The 27,875-nt window shown below is 37.8% G+C and overlaps 3 protein-coding genes and 1 pseudogene across 5 annotated transcripts; 2 read left to right on the top strand and 2 right to left on the bottom strand.

Moving 5' to 3' along the window:
• The first annotated feature begins 250 nt into the window (after positions 1-250).
• Positions 251-3,385, top strand: LOC148697518 (uncharacterized; annotated as a pseudogene).
• A 429-nt stretch (positions 3,386-3,814) lies between these two features.
• Positions 3,815-7,370, bottom strand: LOC137723604 (LRR receptor-like serine/threonine-protein kinase EFR). The gene is made up of 2 exons (XM_068462802.2): positions 4,604-7,370; positions 3,815-4,514 (listed from the first exon to the last, which is right to left on the bottom strand). The coding sequence occupies exons 1-2, from the start codon at positions 7,317-7,319 to the stop codon at positions 4,135-4,137; spliced, it is 3,096 nt and encodes a 1,031-aa protein (XP_068318903.2). The 5' UTR covers positions 7,320-7,370; the 3' UTR covers positions 3,815-4,134.
• A 6,737-nt stretch (positions 7,371-14,107) lies between these two features.
• LOC137722009 (uncharacterized) lies at positions 14,108-17,223 on the top strand. The gene is made up of 4 exons (XM_088691942.1): positions 14,108-14,318; positions 14,453-14,553; positions 14,866-14,942; positions 16,822-17,223. The coding sequence occupies exons 1-4, from the start codon at positions 14,108-14,110 to the stop codon at positions 16,949-16,951; spliced, it is 519 nt and encodes a 172-aa protein (XP_088548068.1). The 3' UTR covers positions 16,952-17,223.
• Positions 17,224-17,702: 479 nt separating this feature from the next.
• Positions 17,703-26,307, bottom strand: LOC137744660 (receptor kinase-like protein Xa21). Of its 3 annotated transcripts, XM_088692593.1 has the most exons (8): positions 26,204-26,307; positions 25,507-25,641; positions 24,725-24,813; positions 24,426-24,615; positions 24,186-24,324; positions 21,708-24,061; positions 18,494-21,226; positions 17,703-18,404 (listed from the first exon to the last, which is right to left on the bottom strand). In XM_088692593.1, exons 6-8 carry the CDS (start codon positions 22,084-22,086, stop codon positions 18,025-18,027), a joined length of 3,492 nt encoding a protein of 1,163 aa, XP_088548719.1. In that variant the 5' UTR covers positions 22,087-24,061; positions 24,186-24,324; positions 24,426-24,615; positions 24,725-24,813; positions 25,507-25,641; positions 26,204-26,307; the 3' UTR covers positions 17,703-18,024. The 3 variants fall into 3 exon arrangements, with proteins under 3 accessions (XP_088548719.1, XP_088548720.1, XP_088548721.1); XM_088692594.1 differs by lacking the exons at positions 24,186-24,324; positions 24,426-24,615; positions 24,725-24,813; positions 25,507-25,641; positions 26,204-26,307 and adding an exon at positions 21,451-21,491 and having other exon boundaries at positions 21,708-21,848; XM_088692595.1 differs by lacking the exons at positions 24,186-24,324; positions 24,426-24,615; positions 24,725-24,813; positions 25,507-25,641; positions 26,204-26,307 and adding an exon at positions 21,451-21,491 and having other exon boundaries at positions 18,494-21,112; positions 21,708-21,848.
• Between the last annotated feature and the right edge of the window lie 1,568 nt (positions 26,308-27,875).

The following is a 27,875-nucleotide window of genomic DNA, read 5'->3' as shown; positions in this document are numbered from 1 at the left end:
GTGGCCAACCAGCACCTTGGATAGTTATTTCCAATCAAAGAACTTCTCCGCGCTACTTAGCCAATCAAGAAAGTCTAATGAACTAAAAGCAGCACTCTATGCAGAGGGCAGGGGTAGAATCAATAATTTCGCTACAATTCCGGGGCATTTCTCGGATTCCACTTTCTCGAAACGACAATCACCGTCCTCTCCCCTTAGTCCTCAGTAGAGCAGAGAAAATGACGCCACGCCACTGTGAATGTCCAAAAGCTCGAGAAGAAGCAAAAGAGAGCAAAAATGTCGAAGCTCGGTTTTCTCCGCGCCGTAATCACGTCAAACCTCGCCGTACGTAGGGCCGTGCCGCAGAACCGCGGCCTCTCTATGCTTCTTGGCGAACCGGGGAGACGGTTCTCAACAAAAGCCGAAAACCCGCCTCAGAACTCCCCGCCGTCTGATCAGCCGCAGGATGCTTCACCGATCGAACCTTTTCTCCAAACCCCAACCACAGGTATTATAAACTGACCTATCGCCTGCCGTGGGCATGGCTGTGATTTCGTTTCCATTTTCAGTTCAGGGTTTTGGGGATTTAATTTCAATGATGAAATGTGTCAATGGCAATGTGTTGCATATGATATTTTTAAGGTTTGGTGTATGGGAAGCTGCTTGGAATCTCGAGGTATACGCTGAAGACCGATGTCGTGAATATGCTGGAGGGCTATAATTTGAGCCTGGAGGATGTCAAAGTTGATTAAAATCGGGCCTTCACGCCGATGGGAATGTAAATTGCGTATTCTTTATTTTGTTTATTTGCCAGTAGATTGATAATTTGTTATGCCATGCAATAGATAAATTTGTTTAGGTGCTCCAAAAATGTTTGGTTGATGATTTGGGTATGCATTTTGGTTGTTAGGGTCATGCAATTCCAGTGATTGTAAACTTTTGATAATGCAGCTAGGGTGATTTCCAGGAAGGGCCGCCTGTATAAATTGGAGAGGTTAATGATGTCATGGATGCTTCATAGGATATAATTGTTGCGCACGTATTTTGTGTCGTAGTGTGCTGATGGTAGGTTTGTGAATGACTGGCTAACCGATCGCAGTGGGACAATCTTACTCCCCATGATGCAAAAACCGTAAGTCAAGGTTTTCTATTGCATGCTTATTATTATTTTTAATGAAATGTTTGATCAAATTGGTCGTGTTTGGAGTTACTCTTCAATCAACAAAATCTCTTGCTATGTAGAATGGACTAAGTAGTAAGAGAAGATTGATGAATATTTGGCTTTCGATGCTGAACCTAATGAATTTAAATTCTTCTGTAAGGCAATATATGCCATAGGCAGTTTGACACTCTAAACAGTTGAAGTAGGTTTTTTATCTGGATAACACATAAATATTACCTGGGTAGAGTTGCTTCTTCTTGAAAACGGAATCACTGGAACTACCATGTCACAAGAAAGTTGGTAACTAAGGCTGCCATATGTATTGATTCTATTGACCGAAGAGAAACAGGCTCCATCTGTTTATATCATCATATGTAGACTAAGTCTTCGTAATTTGGAGTTATTGTTTCCCCTATGTCAAGTATATGCCATAATTATTAATGTAATCATGTACACTTTATCGTACAATTAATTTGCTATCACATGATGAAAATCTTTCTGAAAGCATTGGAAATGTACATTTGCTATTATTAGGTTTTATTGCAAGAAATCCCTCAAACTGCGGCTCCATAAGATGTAGAACGGTTTTTGTCTGGTTGTGAATATGATTGATCTTCCCTCCAGATAATTTTCAGGTAAGCTGAATGGCTTGCAAATGAAACATGCTTATATATATAGGGGGCGGATCTGTGGCACCATATTTTTTACACAAGATTTGACACAAATCTTAGACCATTAGATTTGTCCACATTTAATGGTTGAGATGTAATCTAATTAGTCCAATTAATTTCTTTTATTTAAATAGTTTTGCATTAGGTTTTTTAAAAATTAATTGATTATCCTACCCTGCTCTCTTTCTTCTTTTCTGAACTTGACTACTATCTTTCCGTCATCTGCATATTTTCCGCTCACTCTTTCTTCTCATTGCACTAGCCATAAGGGCATGAACCCAACTTCAGTAGCAAAACATATATAATTGAATTATTTGAATTTTAAAAGAATGAATACTTCGTTCACAATGTCTATTTTCTGAAGGTTAGGTAATGAACCTAAAACTTGGCATCATATTATTTGAATTTACATTTTAGTTGAATTTTAAATTTTCTAAAATCTCAAGGGGTTGATGTGGCCATATATTTTACATTGAGTTAGGGTTCTGCAGTCAAATAATTAATATCGTGGGATGCATGAGGCTTATAGGCTGCAACAATTTCAATTATTTCTTTAATAAATGGATGATTCCTGGACGCATTAATCTGTTGCTAGTTAGCTACATTGTGCAACATTTTATATGGACTGCGATTCCGTATGTTTTCAAAACATTTCAAGGGAGATAAGGAATCGGGTGTGAAAATTTAGCTGGTGCAGAAAGATTCGAGGAAAGATTCGATCACCAAGATGGAGAAGAAATTTAAAAACAAAACCAAAAAAATCTTATTAGGTAGCATGCCCATGGGAGGATCAATGGAGAAGAAAGAGGGGAAATATCTTTACATAGGATGAATGATGAAGAGGGAGAAGAAAGAGTCAATGGAGAAACGAGAAATTAATGAAAAACAATTAATGAGATAGGAAGGAGAATATAAAAATCTTATTAGGTTTTTAGAATTTTATTCCCAATTCATAATTATTTGAATAAATAAAATTCATTGGAGTAATTAGATTGTATCTAAACCATTAAAAATGTGTACATCTAATGGTCTAAGACTTGTGTCAAAACTTGTGTGTTTTTTGTGGTGCCACGGATCCACTCCACATATATACAAGTATACTTGATTTTTATATCGAAATACTTTTAGCCTACTTGATTTTTATATCGAAATACTTTTAGCCTACTTGATTTTTATTTTATTTTTTGAAACTATGTTGCAGGTCTCTTTCCCAGAACCCTCTAAATTTGGAACTGTTGGCTTTCCGTCTCAAACCGAGGCAATGAATGCATTCCTTGCGAAGAACAAAGGCTTCTGTCAGAACGGTCAAATTTTGATGCGCGTTCTCCAGTAATCCTGTTTTGTTGGTTCCCCTTGTCAGAAGAATTGCTATGAGACATGATGAAATGAGAATAGGATTATGTAGTATCATGTCGTTATTCGGCACTTTAGGAATTTGCATGGTATACGATGTCTTTTTATGAGGGAGTAGAAATGTGTTCAGTCCTCATGCAGGAATGGGTATTCCATTCTTTCTTTTAATCCCAAGTCCTTTTGCTAATAATTACAAGCATACATAATTTTAGTTTCTTAATGTTACGATGTGTAGAAGAATATTTTGCAATCAGATCTATATTACAAATATATCTGTGAAATGATATGCTACTTTAAGATTTTGACTCAAACATCTAAAAGGGAAACCTTTTAACATCAACCATCTTCGGTTCATGAAGGCGAAAACATTTGTTTGTCTACCTATATTAGCATGCGGATTAGTAACGTGACTGATTGAGGGTCAAATGGAAACGAATAACAGTACAGAGTTGTTTGTTACCTGTGAGACATTCATATGACATGGTGGGAGAAGTGCAGCAGTGAACTGGAATAAAGATAATGGAGTCATAGACTGCCATTGAAAATTAACCGTTAACAATATGATTGATATTTGAGACTAATAAGATCAATTAAGCTAGAAAAACTACCAATTGATTAAGTTACATTCTTTCCTTAACAAACAAGTACGGGAAGAAACAGGATTCAAACATCATTTCCTTATTCTACTATATAAAATGTTGAGTTCAACCTTACATAATCTCACACAAATTTGATACGTATAATATCCTTATTCAAATGATTTCTTGCACACAGACGATACGAGGCTAATTATTTAACAAACTTGACCTCACATTTATCAATTCCGTTATCCTAGACCACAAGGTTCAAGTGTGGTCTCCCACCATTCGATCTTATGTCCTCCACCGTTGGATGATGATCGAACCGTGAGTGATCATAATTTTCTTGGACCACGAGGTCTAGGAGAATGGAACTCTCGCATTTATATTTCTAGCCTCTACCTCTTAATTTGAGATATGAATCTCTAATTGTCTCTAATTTGTTCACAACAGCACCCATAAGCATTCGCTCTGACGGTGATGTGGCAGAGCATGAGAGTCCAATTTGCATCACTGAAACTGAGCATTCCACCAACCTTCTTGCTTGAATTGGGCTTCCATCAACATCTGCATCTTCACATTCAACGAGCAGCAATGGGTCAACTATGTCCATGGCATGGTCAGGCATCGCCATGGCAGTGAATTGGTGAATGCTCAAACCATCTTTGAACATGTCATCTGTAGGTCGTCTTCCTGTGAACATTTCTAGCAATAGTATTCCAAAACTATAAACATCTCCAAGGATGGAAACTTGGCCTCCCATGCCATACTCTGCCATTCAATACATACATTAGAACTTAATTTGGCTTTGTGATTAGCTATTAGGAAGAGAAGGCATTGAAAGTGATAGAAACTCATACCTGAAGGAATGTAGCCTATTGAACCCTTTAATCCGGTTGATATGGTTTGACTTTGAGCGGGATCATTAGACGCCTCCAAGAGGAACCTTGCTAAACCAAAGTCACCAACATGAGCTACCATATCTTCGTCTAGAAGAACATTATTTGGCTTCATATCACAATGAACAATTGAAGTTTCACAATGGTTGTGGAGATAATCCAATGCAGAAGCAACATCAATTACAATATTGAGTCTTTGGACAAGGCTCAATCTCTTACTCTGAGTGTGCTCGTCATTTCTCGGATGTAGCCACATTTCTAGGCTTCCATTTACCATGTACTCAAAAACTAGACTTTTGAAATCTTGACCCTGGTTGTCAATGCTTGAGCATGCAGTTATGATCTTCATAAGATTACGATGCCTTACGTTTCTCAAAGCTTTACATTCATCCATAAAACTCTCGGATGCTCCTTGTTGTTGAAGGTTTAACACCTTAACTGCAACTAGAGTTCCATCGTCGGGGACTACTCCTTTGTAAACAGAACCAAAACTTCCAGAACCAATCAAATTTTCTGTAGAGAACCCGTCTGTTGATTGAACAAGTTCTGAGTAAGAGACACCTGCTTTCCAATCCTTATAAGAACGTGAGCTTACAGATATACTCCTTGGCCTCTTAAGCATTGAACGAGCAACAATAAGGCATGACATACCAATTATGATGGCAAGTGCGCAAGCTACAGAGATGACTACTTTTCGAGCAAGCAGTCCTCGAGATGAGTGTGACTTTATGTTGGGGCATGCAGGTAAATGTAATTTCGAGCTACCACCACATAGATTAGCATTTCCAAGAATTGAGAGACCAGTTGCATTTGAAAAGATCCCTTCTTCAGGCATTTTACCCTCAAACTTATTATACGAGAGATTGAGATGCCTAAGAAATCTAAACTTGCTTAGAAACTCAGGAACCTGCCCAGATAAGTTATTGCTTGAAAGATCAATTTCTTCCAGGCTTCTTAAACTTTTAAGAGATTGAGGAATTATTCCTTGAAGCTCATTACCTCCCAATTTTAAACTCACCAACATAATACAACTGCCAAGGCTTGTGGGAATTTCAGCTGATAAATTGTTTCTTGATAAATCTAGCTCTACTAGATGTACCAAAAGACCAACTTCAGATGGCAATGGACCTGTCAACTGATTGTCAGACATTGTCAAAGAAATTGAAAGGGATGAAAGCCCAAAAATCTCTTTAGGTATGGTGCCTGTTAGATTGTTGACGGAAAGGTTAAGCAGTAGAAGATGGTGGCAGTCTCCTAGACTTGGTGGTATATTTCCCAGAAATCTATTCTCTTCTAGGAAGAGTTTTGTCAATGAAGTCATGTTACCCAGGGATGACGGGATTGGCCCAGAAAAAGTGTTGTCGTCCAAATATAGTTCATTCAATTTCTGAAGCCTCCCGATTTCTTCAGGGACACTACCACTGAAATAGTTATGATCCATTCCAACAAGGGCCAAGTTTACTAGATTTCCAATACCCAAAGGGATGCTTCCATGTATCAAATTTATCCCCAGAACAAGATTTCTTAGTGTGGTAGAAAGGTTGGACATGGATACAGGCAATTCTCCTCCAAATTGATTTCTGGAAAGAACCAACCACTCCAGACTAGTACAATTAGCCAAGAATTTGAGAAAATTCAGGTCCCCAGCTTTCCCACTTCCCAATCTATTGTGATTAAGGTTTAGTATAACTAAGCTTCGCAAGGTTCCAAGATTTTCACCTGGGATTGTTCCAGTAAGACCATTTCTAGCGAAGTCAATAAGTTGTAGTCTAGAAGCATTTGACAATGATACAGGAATATTTCCTGTGAATTGGTTGTCGCCACAGACAAATTCTTGGAGATTAGGAAGGGTAATGCCGACATTTGGTGGTAGCTCTCCATGCAGCTGGTTTTGAGTAACACCAAATAAGTATATGGAGGAAATATTATAGATTGAAGCAGGGATTATACCAGAGAGATTGTTTACTTCAAGTCCGAATGCTTGCAATCTTGTTAGCCGCCCAAGCGCATTGGGTATGCTTCCTTGAAAATTGTTTGCGGCAAAATCTAACCAACGCAGAGAAGAAAAGTTTCCTATCCAACTCGGGATGGTTCCAGTCAGACTGTTGTTATAAAGCACCAGATGCTTTAATTTCGACAATGAACTGAGTTGTTTTGGAATTGAGCCAATAAGTTCATTGTAACGAAACTCAAGCGTCTTTAGTTGTGTACACTGCGATAAATTGGTTGGAATTTTCCCACTGAAGGAATTGTGAGACAAGTTGAGAACGTGTAGGCTTTGCAGACGACCAATTTCCTGAGGAATTTCACCACGAAAGCTGTTGCTTCCTAGGTTGATACTAGTAAGATAGGAAAGATTTCCTATAGAAGGAGGTAAAGAGCCTGCCAAGTTTTGATCTGGCAGGTTCAAATTCAAGACTCTCTTGGTGGAATGGTTGCATGTAACACCAACCCAACTGCAGAAATGGATGGAATCATTCCATGAGCTCATGACACGGAGAGCATCTTGAGTGATGTGTTTCTTGAAGTCGAGCAGCGCCAGGTGATCAGTTTCATTTCCAAGACTAGTGCTGGACAGTGCTGCAGATTCCAGACGTGTGGTCATGCATAAAAGAATGAAGCCATGAAAGAGTTTAAACAAAATCAGCCTGCCGTGAGTTCGACGTGAATGCTCCATCCTTACCAAAATGCAGACTGCAAATAAGAAACTCTCTGTTTTTTCAATCTCTTTTGGGTGTGAAATTAGTAAGCAATTTCCCACGGTGTCTAGCAAGGAATGTGAAGACCAAATTAGTCTAGCTCCCCGGTAGGTCTTTATCCTCACAATCAATTTGGGTTTAATTACAGGCCCTACCACTGTGGAATCAACTAGTGGTTCTTCAATGAACAAATTTTAAATCACTAGGCAAAGTAGAACTCCAAGCATTATGTGAGGACCAAAGATAGTCAGCTATCATCTAGCAGACTTGGATGACCAAATACTGGCCCTTTTGGTGGGAAGGACGCACAAGTTGCATATGCACCTTTAATTACACTACCGTGGCATTTGTTGCCAATAATATAGTGTTATGTGCAAGTATTTTTTTCATATTGCATTGTATTAGAGTGATTGCTAGACTTAACTTAGATTTACGCGTTTGAATGGTTCAACTTTTCATCAGGTAGTATTTCAGGTAGTATTTGTGTTTAATTTTAAATAAAAAAATCAAATAATTTCTGACCGTACGATGCAAAATAAATGACTAAGATGTGAGGATCTTTAGAATTTGGATCCAGATGGGATCCAAATCCTTGTTCAAATGACCCAAAAGCAAAAAGTACACAGAAAAGTAGAACTCCAAGCAGTACGAGATAGCTAGCTAGTCAATGTGAGGACCACACAAATAGTGAGCCCCCATCGAGCAGAAGACTTAAGGAGAACCAAATTCGGGACCTTTTGGTGGGGATGACTCACAAGTTGCATATGCACCTTTTAGTACGCTATCGTGACATAGTTGTTAATAATATAGTGTTACGTGTAAGTATCTTTCCATATTGTGTCCGGAGTTGATGGCATCAATGCTCCCTTTACTCCATCCCTTGTAAGTTCTTCTTCTTAGGATTGTTTTTGTCAAAAAATACTTCTACTTTATGAGTTTCTACCAAAAGTACATTCATTAGAAACACATTAAAATCAAGTGCTTAGAAAAAAACTTGGAAGTGTTTTCTGAAAAAGAACCTACCAAGTGTATTTTCAAAAAATGTTTTGTGATCGGGTTACAATTTTAAGTTTTTATTTTAAAGGTAATTAAAACTGCTTCTAGTTGTCAAAACACGTTGTTAGACCTTTCAAAAACAGTTCCGAACATGTGGTATCCAACTCTCAATCGCACATTGTCCTCATTCAGGCTGATTTGTTGATTTAGAATCATACTTATTTTTCTACACCTATAGGGCGGCCCTATTAGGGCCTACCTATCAATTCATACATTAACAACATGTCACGGTTTAGAGTGTGACTCTTTCTGTAGAAATCCACAATTTTCTGCTAACTTTAGAAAAAACAATTAAACAAATGCATTTATTAGTTCAAACTATACATTTTCAGAGATTAGAACACTAATTACGTCTGACAAAAAAAAAAAAAAAAGAAAAAAACTAATTACTTAATTAGTAATGCATGCAATGCATGCTTAGGAATTAAGATATTGTTCAAAGAAACTCTCTCTCTCTCTGTTTTTTTTCTGTATTTTGGCTGTGAGATTAGAAACTGAGTTTCTTTACAGGAATGCATACGAAATACGAATACACAATATTTTTATCCCATAGAACTTAATCTTGGTTGAATGATAGCCAGTGACAAATAGGCCGCTGCTCCCAGTGTCTAGCAAGGAATGGGAAGACCATATTAGTCTCTAGCTCCCCGGTAGGTCTTTATCCTTACAATCAATTTGGGTTCTTCAATGAACAAATATGAAAGCACTGGGAAATGTAGAACTCCAAGCATTGTGAGATTGCTACTGCTAGCTACTAAATGTGAGAACCAAAGATAGACAGCTCTCACCTAGTAGACTTGGATGACCCAATCCGGGCCCTTTTGGTGGGAAGGATGGACAAGTTGCAAATACACATTTAATTACAGTACCGTATCGTTTTTTGCCAATAATATAGTGTTATGTGCAAGTATTTTTCCATATTGCAATGTACTATATTGGCTGGGGATGTTGCCATCGGTGTCCCCTTTACTCCGTCACTTGTATCTTCTTCCTCTTGGAATTGTTTTTGTTGAAAAACACTTACGCTCATAAGGGTCTAGAAAAACAGTTGGAAGTGCTTCATAAAGAAGCACCTACCAAGGGCATTTTCGAAAAACGCTTTAGTGATCCATTCACATTTTAAAGTTTTTATGTCAAATGTAGTCAAAACCGTTGCTAGACCGTTCAAAAACAGTTCCAAACATGCCATGGCGTTGTTAGCTGGCGCCAGTTACCGTTGGATTCAATTTTTATTTTTATTTTTGTTTTTTTAGGTTTTCTGGGCCTTTTTTTTAAAATTTCCTATAAGAGCACTTCCAGTGTAGGAGCCCTTCCCCCTGGCTATTCACTATTTAATCCACCTCATGAACAGTAATTACCATTAATAAACAGTAATCACCTTTTGTATCTCCACCGTTGCACTTGAATAGCCCCGGTAATTGGTAATAAAATATTAATATTTTATTTATTTATAAAATAATTTTATTTGCAATCCAATCCCAATTGGCAGCTCCTCTCTCGTCCCTCCCTCCCTCTGTCTCATTCACTTTCCCAAATCCAATCCCAATTCGTTTTCTCAAGAATACAAAGAGGAGATTTTCTCTGCAAATTTGTGTGAGCTTTGAGAGGATGAAGGCTACGGAGGAAGTTGTGGAGGAAAAAGAAGAGGAGGACGAAGAAGACGAAGAAGAGGAGGACGCCGACGACAAATTTTTCCGAAGAAGAGGAGATTTTCTCTGCAAATTTGTCCGAGTCCGACGACAAATCCGACGACAGCGTAGACGAAGAAGAGGAGGACGCCGACGAGGACGACGACGCGGATGAGGGCGAAGAGGACGACGATGACGAAGAAGAGGACGACGACGTCAGCCCACGTCAGACAGCCCTCGGGCGCTCGGGCTGGCAGGAATCCACCGGCCTGGAGCTCGGGCCTGCTCGGGCTCGCTCGCCAGCCAACGCTGGACTTCCTCCCTCTGGCAATCAGGCACTGTTCCGCAGCCTGTCCCTCGAGCAGTTGCTCCCGCTGGAGCTGCTCTAAATACATAAACTATCACATCCCGACCCGGGGCAGATCACTTCCCGGGCCCGCTCCACCACCGTAGCACGATATTGTCCGCTTTGGGCTTACCATTCCCTCACGGTTTTGTTTTTGGGAACTCACGAGCAACTTCCCAGTGGGTCACCCATCATGGGATTGCTCTAGCCCTCTCTCGCTTAACTTCAGAGTTCCTACGGAACCCGAAGCCAGTGAGCTCCCAAAAGGCCTCGTGCTAGGTAGAGATGTGAATATACATTTAAGGATCACTCCCCTGGGCGATGTGGGATGTCACATAAACCATTCCTCACAAAATTTTCACCATTCCTACACCATTTCAATTCTCATATTTTCCTTCCTCTTTCAAAAATCTATCCTTCAATTTTTTTTAATAATTTTGAAATGGCCTCATCTGCAGTGAAAGGTAGGGCTTGGACCTGAAAAGAAGATGAAGCTCTTTGCAAAGCTTGTAGATGGGTGTCGGAAGATAGTGTGAGGGGGAATTGGCAAACAAATGACGGTGTTTGGACTCGTGTGTCCAAAAAATACTTAGGCCATCTCTAACCGAAGGGTCCAGAGGGCCGAAAATAACCTGAAAACCGTCTCCAATCGAGGGCTAGGCCAGAGCGTTGTGGAATCTCAGAGGGCCCCACATAATCGGAGAGGGCTAGAGGGTTGAAGGGCTGGCTGCTTGGCTGGCTAGAAAAACTGGAAATCCTGTTGGTTATAACTGACATGAATTTTTAAAAATAATTTTGAATCCAACGGCTAGCTGGCGCCAGTTACCGTTGGATTCAAAATTTTTTTTTTTTTTAGGGTTTTTTGGGCCTTTTTTCTTTTAAAAAAAATTCTATTTTTTTTTCTATAAATACCTAAACCATTCCTCACAAAATTTTCACCATTCTTACCATTTCAATTCTCATATTTTCCTTCCTCTTTCAAAAATCTATCCTTCAATTTTTTTAATAATTTTGAAATGGCCTCTTCTGCAATGAAAGGTAGGGCTTGGACCCGAAAAGAAGATGAAGCTCTTTGCAAGGCTTATAGATGGGTGTCGGAAGATAGTGTGAGGGGGAATTGTCAAACAAATGACGGTGTTTGGACTCGTGTGTCCAAAAAATACTTAGAGTTCTATGAAGGCACCACTCCAGTGAATATTTGAAACCACAAGAGTTGTTCTTCAAGATGGAAGAAACATCTTCACCCAAGTTTGAACAAATGGCATCAAACATTGTTAGCAGCCGCAAGTAGACATGAAAGCGGCGCTAATTACTATGACGAAGTAAGTGTTTTCACAATTTATTTTAAATATTTAATTATATTACATTTAATTTCATAAATTAATTTCCTTTAATTTTTTTCTAGGTACACCAAGCGGAGGAATTGTATATGTAGAGCAGCTCAAAACCCTTTCAGTTTCACAGTTGTTGGGAAATTTGTAAAGGGTGGATGTTATTTGAAGATCCACCAAAGAGAGCTCCTATGCCGGTGTTCGAAACTGCATCATCAGTTGTAGATATGGATGAAGATGGATCTCCAACCATTCAACAAAAAAGGGTAGAAAATCCGTCTTCGGGTGAAGGTTCCATACCTAGGGCTATGGGACGAAACAAGGCGCGAAGGTTGAAGGAAAAGGGCAAGGCAAATGATAATTACGCCGCTCAACATGAAGTGGTGGCCACATTGCGATTATTGGTGGAGCAAAATGCCCTTGAGGCTGAAGAAATGAAGCGTAGGCATGAAGAACGAGCAAAACAAATACAAGAAAAGATGGATGATAAGAATATGGAAAGGAACACTTCGAATTACACTCCAATGAGTAAGGCCTATTTTGATAGGAAAAAAAAAAAGAAATTATGAGTTGACGGCAGTTGTTTACCTCTGACTATACTCCTACGATGGTGGATGATGGAGATGATGTTGATTATGGATATTAAATTTAAGTTGTTTTAGTTTTTAAATTTAAGTTAATGTTGTTTTCGAATTTAATTTGTAGTTTTTAAATTTAATTTGTTGTTTTTAAATTTTAGTTGTAATTTTTAAATATAAGTTATAGTTTTTAAATTTAAGTTGTTGTAGTTTTAAATTTAAATAATAAATTACGTTTGGCCCTTTGGCCCTCGATTAGAGACGGTTTTTTGTGGCAAGGCTAAAACGAGCCCTCTGGCCCTAGGTTGGAGACGGAGGCAAATATGGCCCTGTACTGTTCATTAAAATATTAATATCTTGGAGAATCTTGGAGGGCCAGAGGGCTAAAACAAGCCCTCTGGCCAGCCCTCGGTTGGAGATGGCCTTAGAGTTCTATGAAGGCACTACTCCAGTGAATATTCGAAACCGCGAGAGTTGTTCTTCAAGATGGAAGAAACATCTTCACCCAAGTTTGAACAAATGGCATCAAGCATTGTTAGCAGCCACAAGTAGACATGAAAGCGGCGCTAATTACTACGACGAAGTAAGTGTTTTCACAATTTATTTTAAATATTTAATTATATTACATTTAATTTCATAAATTAATTTCCTTTAATTTTTTTCTAGGTACACCAAGCAAAGGAATTGTATATGGAGAGCAGCTCGAAACTCTTTCAGTTTCACAGTTGTTGGGAAATTTGTAAAGGGTGGGTGTTATTTGAAGATCCACCACTGAGAGCTCCTACGCCGGTGTTCAGAACTGTATCCTCTGCTGCAGATATGGATGAAGATGGATCTCCAACCATTCAACAAACAAGGGTAGAAAATCCGTCTTCGGGTGAAGGTTCCATACCTAGGGCTATAGGATGAAACAAGGCGCGAAGGTTGAAGGAAAAGGGCAAGGCAAATGATGATTACGCCGCTCAACATAAAGTGGTGGCCTCATTGCGATTATTGGTGGAGCAAAATGCCCTTGAGGCGGAAGAAAGGAAGTGTAGGCATGAAGAACGGGCCAAACAAATACAAGAAAAGATGGATGACAAAAATATGGAAATGAACACTTCGAATTACACTCCAATGAGTAAGGCCAATTTTGATAGGAAAAAAAAAAAAGAAACTATGAGCCGACGGCAGTTGTTTACCTCTGACTATACTCCTACGATGACGGATGATGAAAATGATGTTGATTATGGATATTAAATTTAAGTTGTTGTAATTTTTAAATCTAAGTTAATGTTGTTTTCGAATTTAATTTGTAGTTTTTAAATTTAATTTGTCGTTTTTAAATTTTAGTTGTAGTTTTTAAATATAAGTGGTAGTTTTTAAATTTAAATAATAAATTATGTTTGGCCCTATGGCCCTCGGTTGGAGACGGATTTTTTGTGACAGGAAACGAGCCCTCTGGCCCTTTGGCTCCCGGTTGGAGACAGAGGCAAATATAGCTATGTACTGTTCATTAAAATATTAATATCTTGAAGGATCTTGAAGGACCAGAGGGCTAAAATGAGCATTGTGGCCAACCAGCACCTTGGATAGTTATTTCCAATCAAAGAACTTCTCCGCGCTACTTAGCCAATCAAGAAAGTCTAATGAACTAAAAGCAGCACTCTATGCAGAGGGCAGGGGTAGAATCAATAATTTCGCTACAATTCCGGGGCATTTCTCGGATTCCACTTTCTCGAAACGACAATCACCGTCCTCTCCCCTTAGTCCTCAGTAGAGCAGAGAAAATGACGCCACGCCACTGTGAATGTCCAAAAGCTCGAGAAGAAGCAAAAGAGAGCAAAAATGTCGAAGCTCGGTTTTCTCCGCGCCGTAATCACGTCAAACCTCGCCGTACGTAGGGCCGTGCCGCAGAACCGCGGCCTCTCTATGCTTCTCGGCGAACCGGGGAGACGGTTCTCAACAAAAGCCGAAAACCCGCCTCAGAACTCCCCGCCGTCTGATCAGCCGCAGGATGCTTCACCGATCGAACCTTTTCTCCAAACCCCAACCACAGGTATTATAAACTGACCTATCGCCTGCCGTGGGCATGGCTGTGATTTCGTTTCCATTTTCAGTTCAGGGTTTTGGGGATTTAATTTCAATGATGAAATGTGTCAATGGCAATGTGTTGCATATGATATTTTTAAGGTTTGGTGTATGGGAAGCTGCTTGGAATCTCGAGGTATACGCTGAAGACCGATGTCGTGAATATGCTGGAGGGCTGTAATTTGAGCCTGGAGGATGTCAAAGTTGATTAAAATCGGGCCTTCACGCCGATGGGAATGTAAATTGCGTATTCTTTATTTTGTTTATTTGCCAGTAGATTGATAATTTGTTATGCCATGCAATAGATAAATTTGTTTAGGTGCTCCAAAAATGTTTGGTTGATGATTTGGGTATGCATTTTGGTTGTTAGGGTCATGCAATTCCAGTGATTGTAAACTTTTGATAATGCAGCTAGGGTGATTTCCAGGAAGGGCCGCCTGTATAAATTGGAGAGGTTAATGATGTCATGGATGCTTCATAGGATATAATTGTTGCGCACGTATTTTGTGTCGTAGTGTGCTGATGGTAGGTTTGTGAATGACTGGCTAACCGATCGCAGTGGGACAATCTTACTCCCCATGATGCAAAAACCGTAAGTCAAGGTTTTCTATTGCATGCTTATTATTATTTTTAATGAAATGTTTGATCAAATTGGTCGTGTTTGGAGTTACTCTTCAATCAACAAAATCTCTTGCTATGTAGAATGGACTAAGTAGTAAGAGAAGATTGATGAATATTTGGCTTTCGATGCTGAACCTAATGAATTTAAATTCTTCTGTAAGGCAATATATGCCATAGGCAGTTTGACACTCTAAACAGTTGAAGTAGGTTTTTTATCTGGATAACACATAAATATTACCTGGGTAGAGTTGCTTCTTCTTGAAAACGGAATCACTGGAACTACCATGTCACAAGAAAGTTGGTAACTAAGGCTGCCATATGTATTGATTCTATTGACCGAAGAGAAACAGGCTCCATCTGTTCATATCATCATATGTAGACTAAGTCTTCGTAATTTGGAGTTATTGTTTCCCCTATGTCAAGTATATGCCATAATTATTAATGTAATCATGTACACTTTATCGTACAATTAATTTGCTATCACATGATGAAAATCTTTCTGAAAGCACTGGAAATGTACATTTGCTATTATCAGGTTTTATTGCAAGAAATCCCTCAAACTGCGGCTCCATAAGATGTAGAACGGTTTTTGTCTGGTTGTGAATATGATTCATCTTCCCTCCAGATAATTTTCAGGTAAGCTGAATGGCTTGCAAATGAAACATGCTTATATATATACGGGGCTGGATCTGTGGCACCATATTTTTTACACAAGATTTGACACAAATCTTAGACCACTAGATTTGTCCACATTTAATGGTTGAGATGTAATCTAATTAGTCCAATTAATTTCTTTTATTTAAGTAGTTTTGCATTAGGTTTTTTAAAAATTAATTAATTATTCTACCCTGCTCTCTTTCTTCTTTTCTGAACTTGACTACTATCTTTCTTTTGTTTCTATCTTTCCGTCATCTACATATTTTTCGCTCACTCTTTCTTCTCATTGCACTAGCCATAAGGGCATGAACCCAACTTCAGTAGCAAAACATATATAATTGAATAATTTGAATTTTAAAAGAATGAATACTTCGTTCACAATGTCTATTTTCTGAAGGTTAGGTAATGAACCTAAAACTTGGCATCATATTATTTGAATTTACATTTTAGTTGAATTTTAAATTTTCTAAAATCTCAAGGGGTTAATGTGGCCATATATTTTACATTGAGTTAGGGTTCTGTTGTCAAATAATTAATATCGTGGGATGCATGAGGCTTATAGGCTGCAACAATTTCAATTATTTCTTTAATAAATGGATGATTCCTGGACGCATTAATCTGTTGCTAGTTAGCTACATTGTGCAACATTTTATATGGACTGCGATTCCGTATGTTTTCAAAACATTTCAAGGGAGATAAGGAATCGGGTGTGAAAATTTAGCTGGTGCAGAAAGATTCGATCACCAAGATGGAGAAGAAATTTAAAAACAAAACCAAAAAAATTAGAAAATAAGATAGCATGCCCATGGGAGGATCAATGGAGAAGAAAGAGGGGAAATATCTGTACATAGGATGAATGATGAAGAGGGAGAAGAAAGAGTCAATGGAGAAACGAGAAATTAATGAAAAACAATTAATGAGATAGGAAGGAGATTATAAAAATCTTATTAGGTTTTTAGAATTTTATTCCCAATTCATAATTTTTTGAATCAATAAAATTAATTGGAGTAATTAGATTGTATCTAAACCATTAAAAATGTGTACATCTAATGGTCTAAGACTTGTGTCAAAACTTGTGTGTTTTTTGTGGTGCCACGGATCCACTCCATATATATACAAGTATACTTGATTTTTATATCGAAATACTTTTAGCCTACTTGATTTTTATTTTATTTTTTGAAACTATGTTGCAGGTCTTTCCCAGAACCCTCTAAATTTGCAACTGTTCGCTTTCCGTCTCAAACCGAGGCAATGAATGCATTCCTTGCGAAGAACAAAGGCTTCTGTCAGAATGGTCAAATTTTGATGCGCGTTCTCCAGTAATCCTGTTTTGTTGGTTCCCTTTGTCAGAAGAATTGCTATGAGACATGATGAAATGAGAATAGGATTATGTAGTATCATGTCGTTATTCGGCACTTTTGGAATTTGCATGGTATACGATATGCCTTTTTATGAGGCCGTGTTTTTATGTACTTGATTCAACTCAGGAGTAGAAATGTGTTCATTCCTCGTGCAGGAATGGGTATTCCATTCTTTCGTTTAATCCCAAGTCCTTTTGCTAATAATTACAAGCATACATAATTTTAATTTCTTAACGTTACAAGTCCTATATTGCTAATAATTACAAGCATGCATAATTTTAATTTCTTAATGTTACGATGTGTAGAAGAATATTTGCAATCAGATCTATATTACAAATATATCTGTGAAATGATATGCTACTTTAAGATTTTGACTCAAACATCTAAAGGGGAAACCTTTTAACATCAACCATCTTCGGTTCATGAAGGCGAAAACATTTGTTTGTCTACCTATATTAGCATGCGGATTAGTAACGTGACTGATCGAGGGTCAAATGGAAACGAATAACAGTACAGAGTTGTTTGTTACCTGTGAGACATTCATATGACATGGTGGGAGAAGTGCAGCAGTGAACTGGAATAAAGATAATGGAGTCAGACTGCCATTGAAAATTAACCGTTAGCAATATGATTGAGATTTGAGACTAATAAGACCAATTAAGCTAAAATACTACCAATTGATTAAGTTACATTCTTTCCTTAACAAACAAGTACGGGAAGAAACAGGATTTAAACATCCTTTCCTTATTCTACTATATAAAATGTTGAGTTCAACCTTACATAATCTCACACAAATTTGATACGTATAATATCCTTATTCAAATGACTTCTTGCACACAGACGATACGAGGCTAATTATTTAACAAACTTGACCTCACATTTATCAGTTCCGTTATCCTAGACCACAAGGTTCAAGTGTGGTCTCCCACCATTCGATCTTATGTCCTCCACCGTTGGATGATGATCGAACCGTGAGTGATCATAATTTTCTTGGACCACGAGGTCTAGGAGAATGGAACTCTCACATTTATATTTCTAGCCTCTACCTCTTAAATTGAGATATGAATCTCTAATTGTCTTTAATTTGTTCACAACAGCACCCATAAGCATTCGCTCTGACGGTGATGTGGCAGAGCATGATAGTCCAATTTGCATCACTGAAACTAAGCATTCCACCAACCTTCTTGCTTGAATTGGGCTTCCATCAACATCTGCATCTTCACATTCAACGAGCAGCAATGGGTCAACTATGTCCATGGCATGGTCAGGCATCGCCATGGCAGTGAACTGGTGAATGCTCAAACCATCTTTGAACATGTCATCTGTAGGTCGTCTTCCTGTGAACATTTCTAGCAATAGTATTCCAAAACTATAAACATCTCCAAGGATGGAAACTTGGCCTCCCATGCCATACTCTGCCATTCAGTACATACATTAGAACTTAACTTGGTTTGGTGATAAGTTATTAGGAAGAGAAGGCATTGAAAGTGATAGAAACTCATACCTGGAGGAATGTAGCCTATTGAACCCTTTAACCCGGTTGATATGGTTTGACTTTGAGCGGGATCATTAGACGCCTCCAAGAGGAACCTTGCTAAACCAAAGTCACCAACATGAGCTACCATATCTTCATCAAGAAGAACATTATTTGGCTTCATATCACAATGAACAATTGAAGTTTCGCAATGGTGGTGGAGATAATCCAATGCAGAAGCAACATCGATTACAATATTGAGTCTTTGGACAAGGCTCAATCTCTTACTCTGAGTGTGCTCGTCATTTCTCGGATGTAGCCACATTTGTAGGCTTCCATTTACCATGTACTCAAAAACTAGACTTTTGAAATCTTGACCCTGGTTGTCAATGCTTGAGCATGCAGTTATGATCTTCAGAAGATTACGATGCCTTACGCTTCTCAAAGCTTTGCATTCATCCATAAAACTCTTGGATGCTCCTTGTTGTTGAAGGTTTAACACCTTAACTGCAACTAGAGTTCCATCACCGGGGACTACTCCTTTGTAAACAGAACCAAAACTTCCAGAACCAATCAAATTTTCCGTAGAGAACCCGTCGGTTGATTGAACAAGTTCTGAGTAAGAGACACCTGCTTTCCAATCCTTATAAGAACGTGAGCTTACATATATACTCCTTGGCCTCTTAAGCATTGAACGAGTAACAATAAAGCATGACATACCAATTATGATGGCAAGTGCGCAAGCTACAGAGATGACTACTTTTCGAGCAAGCAGTCCTCGAGATGAGTGAGGCTTTATGTTGGGGCATGCATGTAAATCTAATTTCGAGCTACCACCACATAGATTAGCATTTCCAAGAATTGATAGACCAGTTGCATTTGAAAATATCCCTTCTTCAGGCATTTTACCCTCAAAATTATTATATGAAAGGTTGAGATGCCTAAGAAATCTAAACTTGCTTAGAAACTCAGGAATCTGCCCGGATAAGTTATTGCTTGAAAGATCAATTTCTTCCAGGCTTCTTAAACTTTTAAAAGATTGAGGAATTATTCCTTGAAACTCATTACCTTCCAATTGCAAGCGCACCAACATAATACAACTGCCAAGGCTTGTGGGAATTTCAGCTGATAAATTGTTTCTTGATAAATCTAGCTCTACTAGATTTACCAAAAGACCAACTTCAGATGGCAATGGACCTGTCAACTGATTGTCAGACATTGTCAAAGAAATTGAAAGGGATGAAAGCCCAAAAATCTCTTTAGGTATGGTGCCTGTTAGATTGTTGACGGAAAGGTCAAGCAGTAGAAGATGGTGGCAGTCTCCTAGACTTGGTGGTATATTTCCCAGAAATCTATTATCTTCTAGGAAGAGTTTTGTCAATGAAGTCATGTTACCCAGGGATGACGGGATTGGCCCAGAAAAAGTGTTGCCGTCCAAATATAGTTCATTCAATTTCTGAAGCCTCCCGATTTCTTCAGGGAGACTACCACTGAAATAGTTATTATCCATTCCAACAAGGGCCAAGTTTACTAGATTTCCAATACCCAAAGGGATGCTTCCATGTATCAAATTTATCCCCAGAAAAAGATTTCTTAGTGTGGTAGAAAGGTTGGACATGGATACAGGCAATTCTCCTCCAAATTGATTTCTGGAAAGAGACAACCACTCCAGACTAGTACAATTAGCCAAGAATTTGAGAAAATTCAGGTCCCCAGCTTTCCCACTTCCCAATCTATTGTGATTAAGGTTTAGTATAACTAAGCTTCGCAAGGTTCCAAGATTTTCACCTGGGATTGTTCCAGTAAGACCATTTCTAGCGAAGTCAATACGTTGTAGTCTAGAAGCATTTGACAATGATACAGGAATATTTCCTGTGAATTTGTTGTCGCCACAGGCAAATTCTTGGAGATTAGGAAGAGTAAGGCCGAGATTTGTTGGTAGCTCTCCATGCAATTGGTTTGAAGCAACACCAAACAAGTATATGGAAGAAATATTATAGATTGAAGCAGGGATTATACCAGAGAGCTTGTTTCCTTCAAGTGCGAATTCTTGCAATCTTGTTAGCCGCCCGAGCGCATTGGGTATGCTTCCTTGAAAATTGTTTGCGGCAAAATCTAACAAACGCAGAGAAGAAAAGTTTCCTATCCAACTTGGGATGGTTCCAGTCAGATTGTTAGTATAAAGCACCAGACGCTTTAATTTCAACAATGAACTGAGTTGTTTTGGAATCGAGCCAGTAAGTTCATTGTAACGAAACTCAAGCGTCTGTAGTTGTGTACACTGCGATAAATTGGTTGGAATTTTCCCACTGAAGGAATTGTGAGACAAGTTGAGAACGTGTAGGCTTTGCAGACGACCAATTTCCTGAGGAATTTCACCACGAAAGCTGTTGCTTCCTAGGTTGATACTAGTAAGATAGGAAAGATTTCTTATAGAAGGAGGTAAAGAGCCTGCCAAGTTTTGATCTGGCAGGTTCAAATTCAAGACTCTCTTGATGGAATGGTTGCATGTAACACCAACCCAACTGCAGAAATGGACGGAATCATTCCATGAGCTCATGACACGGAGAGCATCTTGAGTGATGTGTTTCTTGAAGTCGAGCAGCGCCAGGTGATCAGTTTCATTTCCAAGACTAGTGTTGGACAGTGCTGCAGATTCCAGACGTGTGGTCATGCATAAAAGAATGAAGCCATGAAAGAGTTTAAACAAAATCAGCCTGCCATGAGTTCGACGTGAATGCTCCATCCTTACCAAAATACAGACTGCAAATAAGAACAAGGATTCTTTTGGCTGTGAAATGAGTAACCAACAAGGATTCTTAAACTTCCTATTTCCATATATGAATTTAAGGAGGAGAGAAAAACAGAGTCATGCATTAATGAACTAAATGGAAACTAAACAGAGTATTATATTCAACTTTCACAATACGAAAAAAAATAAAAATTTGGTTCCACAAAAGCCCCAAAGAGAAGCTGAAATTGCTCACCTTGAGTTACAAAACCGCAAAAAAGGAAAAACCAGGGTCCCCTGACACCGAAAACAAAACCAAAGTAAAAACCCATATGCAGCCGAATTAGACACATACATGCAGCTGAATTAAACACCACACGCAGGATCCGATGGTACTAACAAAACCCTCAAAATCGCAAAAAGAAAAAAATTTGAACAGAAAACCCATCTGCATATCCAAAATCACAGAAAAGAAATTGAAACACCTAAATTGAGAAAGCCATAAAAACTCACCAGGAAACGCTAGCTTTTCTAGGTAAAAAATTTCTCCGAATCCAACTGAAGAACCGAAGAAACTTCTACAGGTTGGATGGTTTTTCAGCAAGAAAGTGCGGTTGGTAATTTGTGAGACAAAGATCGCAGGGTCGGAGAAGGAGAGAAGGCAGCTTTGGAAAGCGAAAGGAATCGAGGTTAGCGACAGAAGCAGGGAATTGTGAGGGAAAAAAGTCAAACGGAGGGAAAAGTCGAGAAGAAAGGTCGAGAAGCAGTCGTGCAGAGCGATGAGCGACGCGTGGACAAACGCATAATGGAGAAGAATCGGAGGGCACTTATGCCATTGAAAACGACAGAAGCTGAGAAGTGATCGACAGGTGGAGACGAAGGGCAAAGTCATCTTTTAACTGTTAAAAAACGGGAAAAAAGGAAGCTAACAAAGGAATTGGAGGGCATTTTCGCCCGTTTACAGTTAATGAACAGTAATTTTGTGTTGAGTTTTAGTATATGTTTAATTTTCGCTTATAGGAATGCATATGATACATGAAGATATGATATGTCTTATCACGTGGAACCTAATCTTAATTGAATGTAGGCCACAACTCCCACCGTGTCAAGTTCATTGTGATTGCAGGCCCTACCACTGTGTAATCAACCAATGATTCTTCGTTGAACAAATTAAAGAAGAGGAAACAGAGAATGTTAGGGAAAAAAAAAACAAAGTTTAACATGGGTTTTATTGATATTCTTTCTTAATTGTAATTACAAATACAAAATTAAGGTCATTTGACCATTTGGTCTTACTTCAATATAAATTATAAAGCGAGTAAATAACTATACATGTCGATGATAGATAGGGAATTTGCTAAATTGGTGAGTTAAAGTGATTGATTGCATGATGAAGATTTAACTAAGATTTTCATGTTTGAAGGGTTCAAATGGTTTTCTAATTGCTGAAGACTAAAGTACGAGACTTATTAAGCCATGCCTGTGATCAAATATCTTAATGGATAGGGTATTTGGTTTTTTACCCACGCGTCCTGGGTTTGAAGCTCCATTCTCCATTAAATTATTGTAATAGTTTGGAATTGTCCCTCCTTTCCCTAATAATAGTAAAAAAAAAAATTTTAAAAAGAGATTTATTGAGCCTCAGTTTTGTGCTTGTTCAAATGACCCAAAGAAAAAAGTACAGGGGAAAGTAGAACTCCCATCATTACGAGATAGCTAGCTAGAAAATGTGAGCATTCCCCACACAGATAGTGAGCTCCCATCGAGCAAAAGACTTGTAGAACCACATTCGGTACCTTTTCATGGGAAGGACTTACAATTTGCATATGCACATTTTAGTAGGTTATCGTGGAGGACCAAGAATAAGAGTCAGCTCCAGAGTATCTAGCGATGCGGTGGAAGATCCAAATTAGTGAAGAAAGTTGAGGTTCCACCATAAAACTAATTGATGATATGAAAAGTAGTTTAACACCTTATAAATCCTTGTATGATTTAGTTCCTCACCTATGTGGACTTTATCCCCACATCTTCTCACAATTAGGCCATGAACAAATCTTTCTTATTACAAGGAAGAAAGACAAAACCCCTTCTTTGTGGTAGTGTTGAAAAATTTGAGTGGGATGTACAAAAATTTCAAACAATTATGAAACTTTGAGTGATGTGTTTCTTGAAGTCGAGCAACGCCAGGCGATCAGTTTCATTTCCAAGACTAGTGATGGACAGTGTTGCAGATTCCAGACGTGTGGTTATGCATAAAAGAATGAAGCCATGAAAGAGTTTAAACAAAATCAGCCTGCCATGAGTTCGACGTGAATGCTCCATCCTTACCAAAATGCAGACTGCAAATAAGAAACTCTCTGTTTTTCAATCTCTTTTGGCTGTGAAATTAGTAAGCAACTAGAAATTTGTACCCGCACGATGCTGCGGGATTTAAAATCATATGAAATATTTTATAGGTTCAATTTTCACAATGTTTAAGTGAAAAATAGAGAATTATGAATGGCAAATGAGTAATAAGTCATTGAACCCAATCAGCGAACTTTATTTAAATAGAACCAAATGAGTAATAGGTCATTAAACCCTCACTTCACCATTCTAATTTTTTACATATTTGTCTGTGGATATATGAGGGTAGTCATTCAACCCTCACTTTTTTCTTTATTTAGAGTTCTGCATACTAATTGGAGGAAACCAAGGAATTCGAAGCTTTTCCATACCTCGGCTTATATTTTGAGGGAATTTAATGTGTTCTTGGAAATTGGTAAAAGTGAATGTGGAGGAATAGGGGAAGAGTCCATTGTCTGTCAAGCTCTTCCCTTTGAATTGCTGTAAAAGAAACTCTCACATCCACCATTCCACCATTCCTCCTATTCAAATTGAAAAAATTTAAATTAAAAACTTTAAGAAAAAACTCGACAGAAAATCACTATATAGTTCAATAAATTTGGAATCTTTGTTATTTTCCTGAAGAATAAAAGGTGGAAACTTTACCTGAGGAACTGAAAGCCAAGCTGTGATGAGAGCAAGGCAGATGGTGCTGGAAATGTTATGGAGGGACAGAATCAGAACTGATAGGATTGAATAAATCAGTCGGAAAACTCAAGATGTGATCAACCTGTTTGTTGCCGACCTGCATCCACAAAAAAACCATACAAAAAAATCGCTAATTAGATTCGATAGCATACCACAATGTCATGGTACAAAGTTATTTGTAATCACGAAATTAGTCACCTGAAATCTGCCGGACAACTCATTAGGAAACCCAACTTTTTCTGGGTTTAAATTTTCTCCCAATCCGAAACGGATTCATCTAAAACACAAAGTCGAACAGGCTAATCCCTTCACTGGACTGTGATTTAACAGAGGTTCATAATCTCTCCAACAGTGCGTCAGCAGTGTTACTTGTTTCCTAGGTTCTGAACTGGGAAATCCCCAAATGGGCAAATCCAAATTTTATCATTAAAACCAAAATTATAGTAAGAAAATAATAATTATAACAGCTTGTACAAACATGAGTTTTTGAAATTTACCTGCCTTAACTTGTGCACACTTTACATGCAGAGACCCTTATGTTTTTTTGGTGGTTTAAAAGCCTGCAAATCACGGGAGGTTGTCCATTCTGTTACAAAGATGCAGAACCAAAATATATATTTTATTAATTTTCGAGAGCATAAATGGACATATTAAATTGTATGTAAAGAATGTATAGCAAAATATCAATATAGCAAAAGAAATCTTGACACAACTCTACCCCAATAATAAGAAATTTCAAATAGAAAAAATCTACCAACTATCATACGGATGATTTTTAAAATGAATAAAAGACTACCCTATTATGGAGAGCTTATACCCTTCATTTGTTTACTATTGTTAATGAGTTGCAAAACACAACCAAACAAAAGAAAGGTCATGTCTGATAAGAAGGTTTCATTTATAATTATTTCTATTTCTACATAAATACTAATAAATTAAGCTCCTAATGATCTACATAAACATTTGCAGGGCGCTCTTTTCCATCAACGGAAATGACTGAAATAGATTCGCCCCATGTCTTAATGACATCAGTTATGTGTGGAACCACCTAAATCGACTCAAATCATAGAAGAAAGGCAATCATCAATGTTCAAGGAAGTGAAGCAAAAAAGAAAAGGTAGGACATATGAACATTGTGATTTTGTACCATGACCTGGACAGTCTTGCCAACATAAGGGCACAGGACAAAAATGAATGAACTCAATTGCAATACGCTAAATGTTTAAGGTATTGGATAACCAAATTATCTGAAGTTCAAGATATTGGATTAGCTACATACATATTTGGAGACAAAACCAATAGATCTAGGCCTGTATAGCTTGCAGTGAATAATGTTATCAATTGTTCCAGCAGTGTCACCAATCTTAAAAGCTCCAGCTTGAATTCCTCCAACAGTAGCAGGGCCAATGACAACCTGCAAAAGATACGATAATTAAAGTTAGTATCGCTAGTTCATTTTCATAGGTTAGTGAAATTAAGATGACTTTGCATCAATGGTGTAACCTTGTTGTTTGCCCGTGCATATGCGATCAATTGCTTAGTGTCTGACTTAGGTACACCTTCAGTAATAATTGCCACAACTCTAATGGTTGGTTGCATAAAAGCAACCATGGAAGAAGTGGGAGCATTGCAGATATATCAACATACATTCATCGTTAGGTACAACTATGGAAGTTTCGCACTCCAGAACACTACTCATAGAATAATCATTGACTTTCTGTATGAAGCAAAGTTGATTAAGACATCAGCAGTAGGATGTGCAGCGCATGATGCTTCAATAGTTATCAACCCAAAGGTCAGACAATCTTGAAACAACAGATCAAGAATGGTAATCTGACTATGAACATGATTTGAATACGTTGGATATGGAAAATTAAGATCAACCAAGCATACATGCATATACATAACTATACAAAAGGTAGTTTGTAGCCACAAAAGTCAAAATTTAGGAAGAGGATGAGAGAATGGCGACTTACTTTGAGTGCACTGATATGGCAATTTCCTCTTAACAGAAAAATAGCTTCTGAAATCCATCATAACCGGGGTTAATGATTCCAACAAACTGATGGTGTCTCCCTCCTTATTACAAACCTCGGTTATTACATTTACATCATTTTCAAAAACTAAAAACTATAAGCAAGATCAAGTTTGAAGTCAAAATTAGGAAATGATACACACTGCAAAGGAAGTCAAAATTGAGTTAGAAGCACCTGATATATCTTGCCAGCGATAATGTTGTTATCCCTAGTAAGAGTCACATCTAGGAAGCGTTCATTGTTGCTAGGGTCCAAATCAACCTACAATTACGATTAGAGTTTAAACAAACTCAGCATCGCTTAAACTTTAAAGATAAGACTAACACTCAACATGATACCAAGATATAATGCAAAAATAAATTAAAGATATGATTAAAATTATTTGTTCTAATCGAACATATTTTCTAGTTTTCTTATCCAATTATACAATTGCAGTTCCTAAAACAAATAATAATTAAAAAATAATTTGCAGAAAGAAAATTAGAAAATTCAAACTTGATAACAATCTACCTTAAGAAACCCCATGACCGAGTAACAGCAACAACAACATTGAGACATAATTTGGTGAATATATATGGCAGACAAATTTAACAACTCTAGTATTGTTAACAAAGCTTCAACCAATACAACGGAAATCAAATCAATATATACCTGCATATCCTGAGTCTGAATTGTACACTCATGCCCTGCAATGTCTTGGTGAGTGACTCTTGCTACGAATTGACGTCTTTTAAATACAAAAGGCCATTTGTTTTCAGTTGCTGTCAAGGTTATTCTAGGAATGAAAACTTTGTAATTAATGTTGCTGCCAGCAAGTATTCTAGCTTCAATAATTCTATCAAATAATTAAGTCACAACCAATCTTGTTCCATTACACAAACCTAAAGATTGGTTTAAATTTCGGAGCAACATAATAGGCATTCCAATCTTTAAAATTAACTTGTGTGAAGGCAAGCCATTGAAATCAAGTGTGTTGAGAAATTCTGTAGGATACATTATACTAAGTCTCAAAATTTCTAGAAGATGAGTATAAAGAATCAGAGCTTAAATAAATGTGTTTTTGACCAGGTAACAAATCTATTGCATAATCATTTATCTCCGCTACAATATTATTTTTTGGTGTAACAATAGCTCGCTCTCGTAAATATTCAAAACTGGCAAAATTATTTTCAAAGTCTGGATAAGTTGCTGAAAAAATAGAATGAATAGGATCAGAGTATGAATGAATGAGTAAATCATCTGGAATTTCAATCCAACATGTATCTTTGTCATTTGAATCAAGTGTATCCCCAATTTGGCCATACCTATCTGTAAAATCCAAGATGCAAAATTAGCAAGTTTTTCCTTTTGATCATTGTTTAATCCCTTTTGTGAAAGCCTCATATTTTCCTTCAACTGAAATACTTTGAAAAAAGGCCATAAATAAGAGTTATTTAAAGAGGCATCTATTATCTCTTCTTTTGTTCCAGCGGGAATAACTAGTAAAATTTGCCTAAAGTCACCACCTAATAAAAAAGGTTTGCCACCAAATGGAGCACTTCTATTTGAATCGTTTGAATGTGATAAAATATCAGAAAGTGACTTGTCTAATGCTTCAAAACAATGTTTATGA

Source organism: Pyrus communis, chromosome 4, assembly GCF_041283825.1.
Source record: "Pyrus communis isolate YQ-2024b chromosome 4, ASM4128382v1, whole genome shotgun sequence".
NCBI classification, from domain to species: domain Eukaryota; kingdom Viridiplantae; phylum Streptophyta; class Magnoliopsida; order Rosales; family Rosaceae; genus Pyrus; species Pyrus communis.
This window is presented reverse-complemented; position numbering and strand designations above follow the sequence as displayed.

Excerpts from the sequence above, each read along its gene's own strand:
- LOC137723604 (XM_068462802.2), bottom strand. The coding sequence starts at position 7,319 with ATGGAGCATTCACGTCGAACTCACGGCAGGCTGATTTTGTTTAAACTC. Across the intron at positions 4,515-4,603 it reads AATAGGCTACATTCCTTCAG|AGTATGGCATGGGAGGCCAA; the intron begins GTATGAGTTTCT and ends ATTGAATGGCAG.
- LOC137722009 (XM_088691942.1), top strand. The coding sequence starts at position 14,108 with ATGTCGAAGCTCGGTTTTCTCCGCGCCGTAATCACGTCAAACCTCGCC. Across the intron at positions 14,319-14,452 it reads TCTCCAAACCCCAACCACAG|GTTTGGTGTATGGGAAGCTG; the intron begins GTATTATAAACT and ends GATATTTTTAAG. Across the intron at positions 14,943-16,821 it reads CTCCCCATGATGCAAAAACC|GTCTTTCCCAGAACCCTCTA; the intron begins GTAAGTCAAGGT and ends ACTATGTTGCAG.
- LOC137744660 (XM_088692593.1), bottom strand. The coding sequence starts at position 22,086 with ATGACTTTGCCCTTCGTCTCCACCTGTCGATCACTTCTCAGCTTCTGT. Across the intron at positions 21,227-21,707 it reads AGAAAAGCTAGCGTTTCCTG|TCTGTATTTTGGTAAGGATG; the intron begins GTGAGTTTTTAT and ends TCTTATTTGCAG. Across the intron at positions 18,405-18,493 it reads AATAGGCTACATTCCTCCAG|AGTATGGCATGGGAGGCCAA; the intron begins GTATGAGTTTCT and ends ACTGAATGGCAG.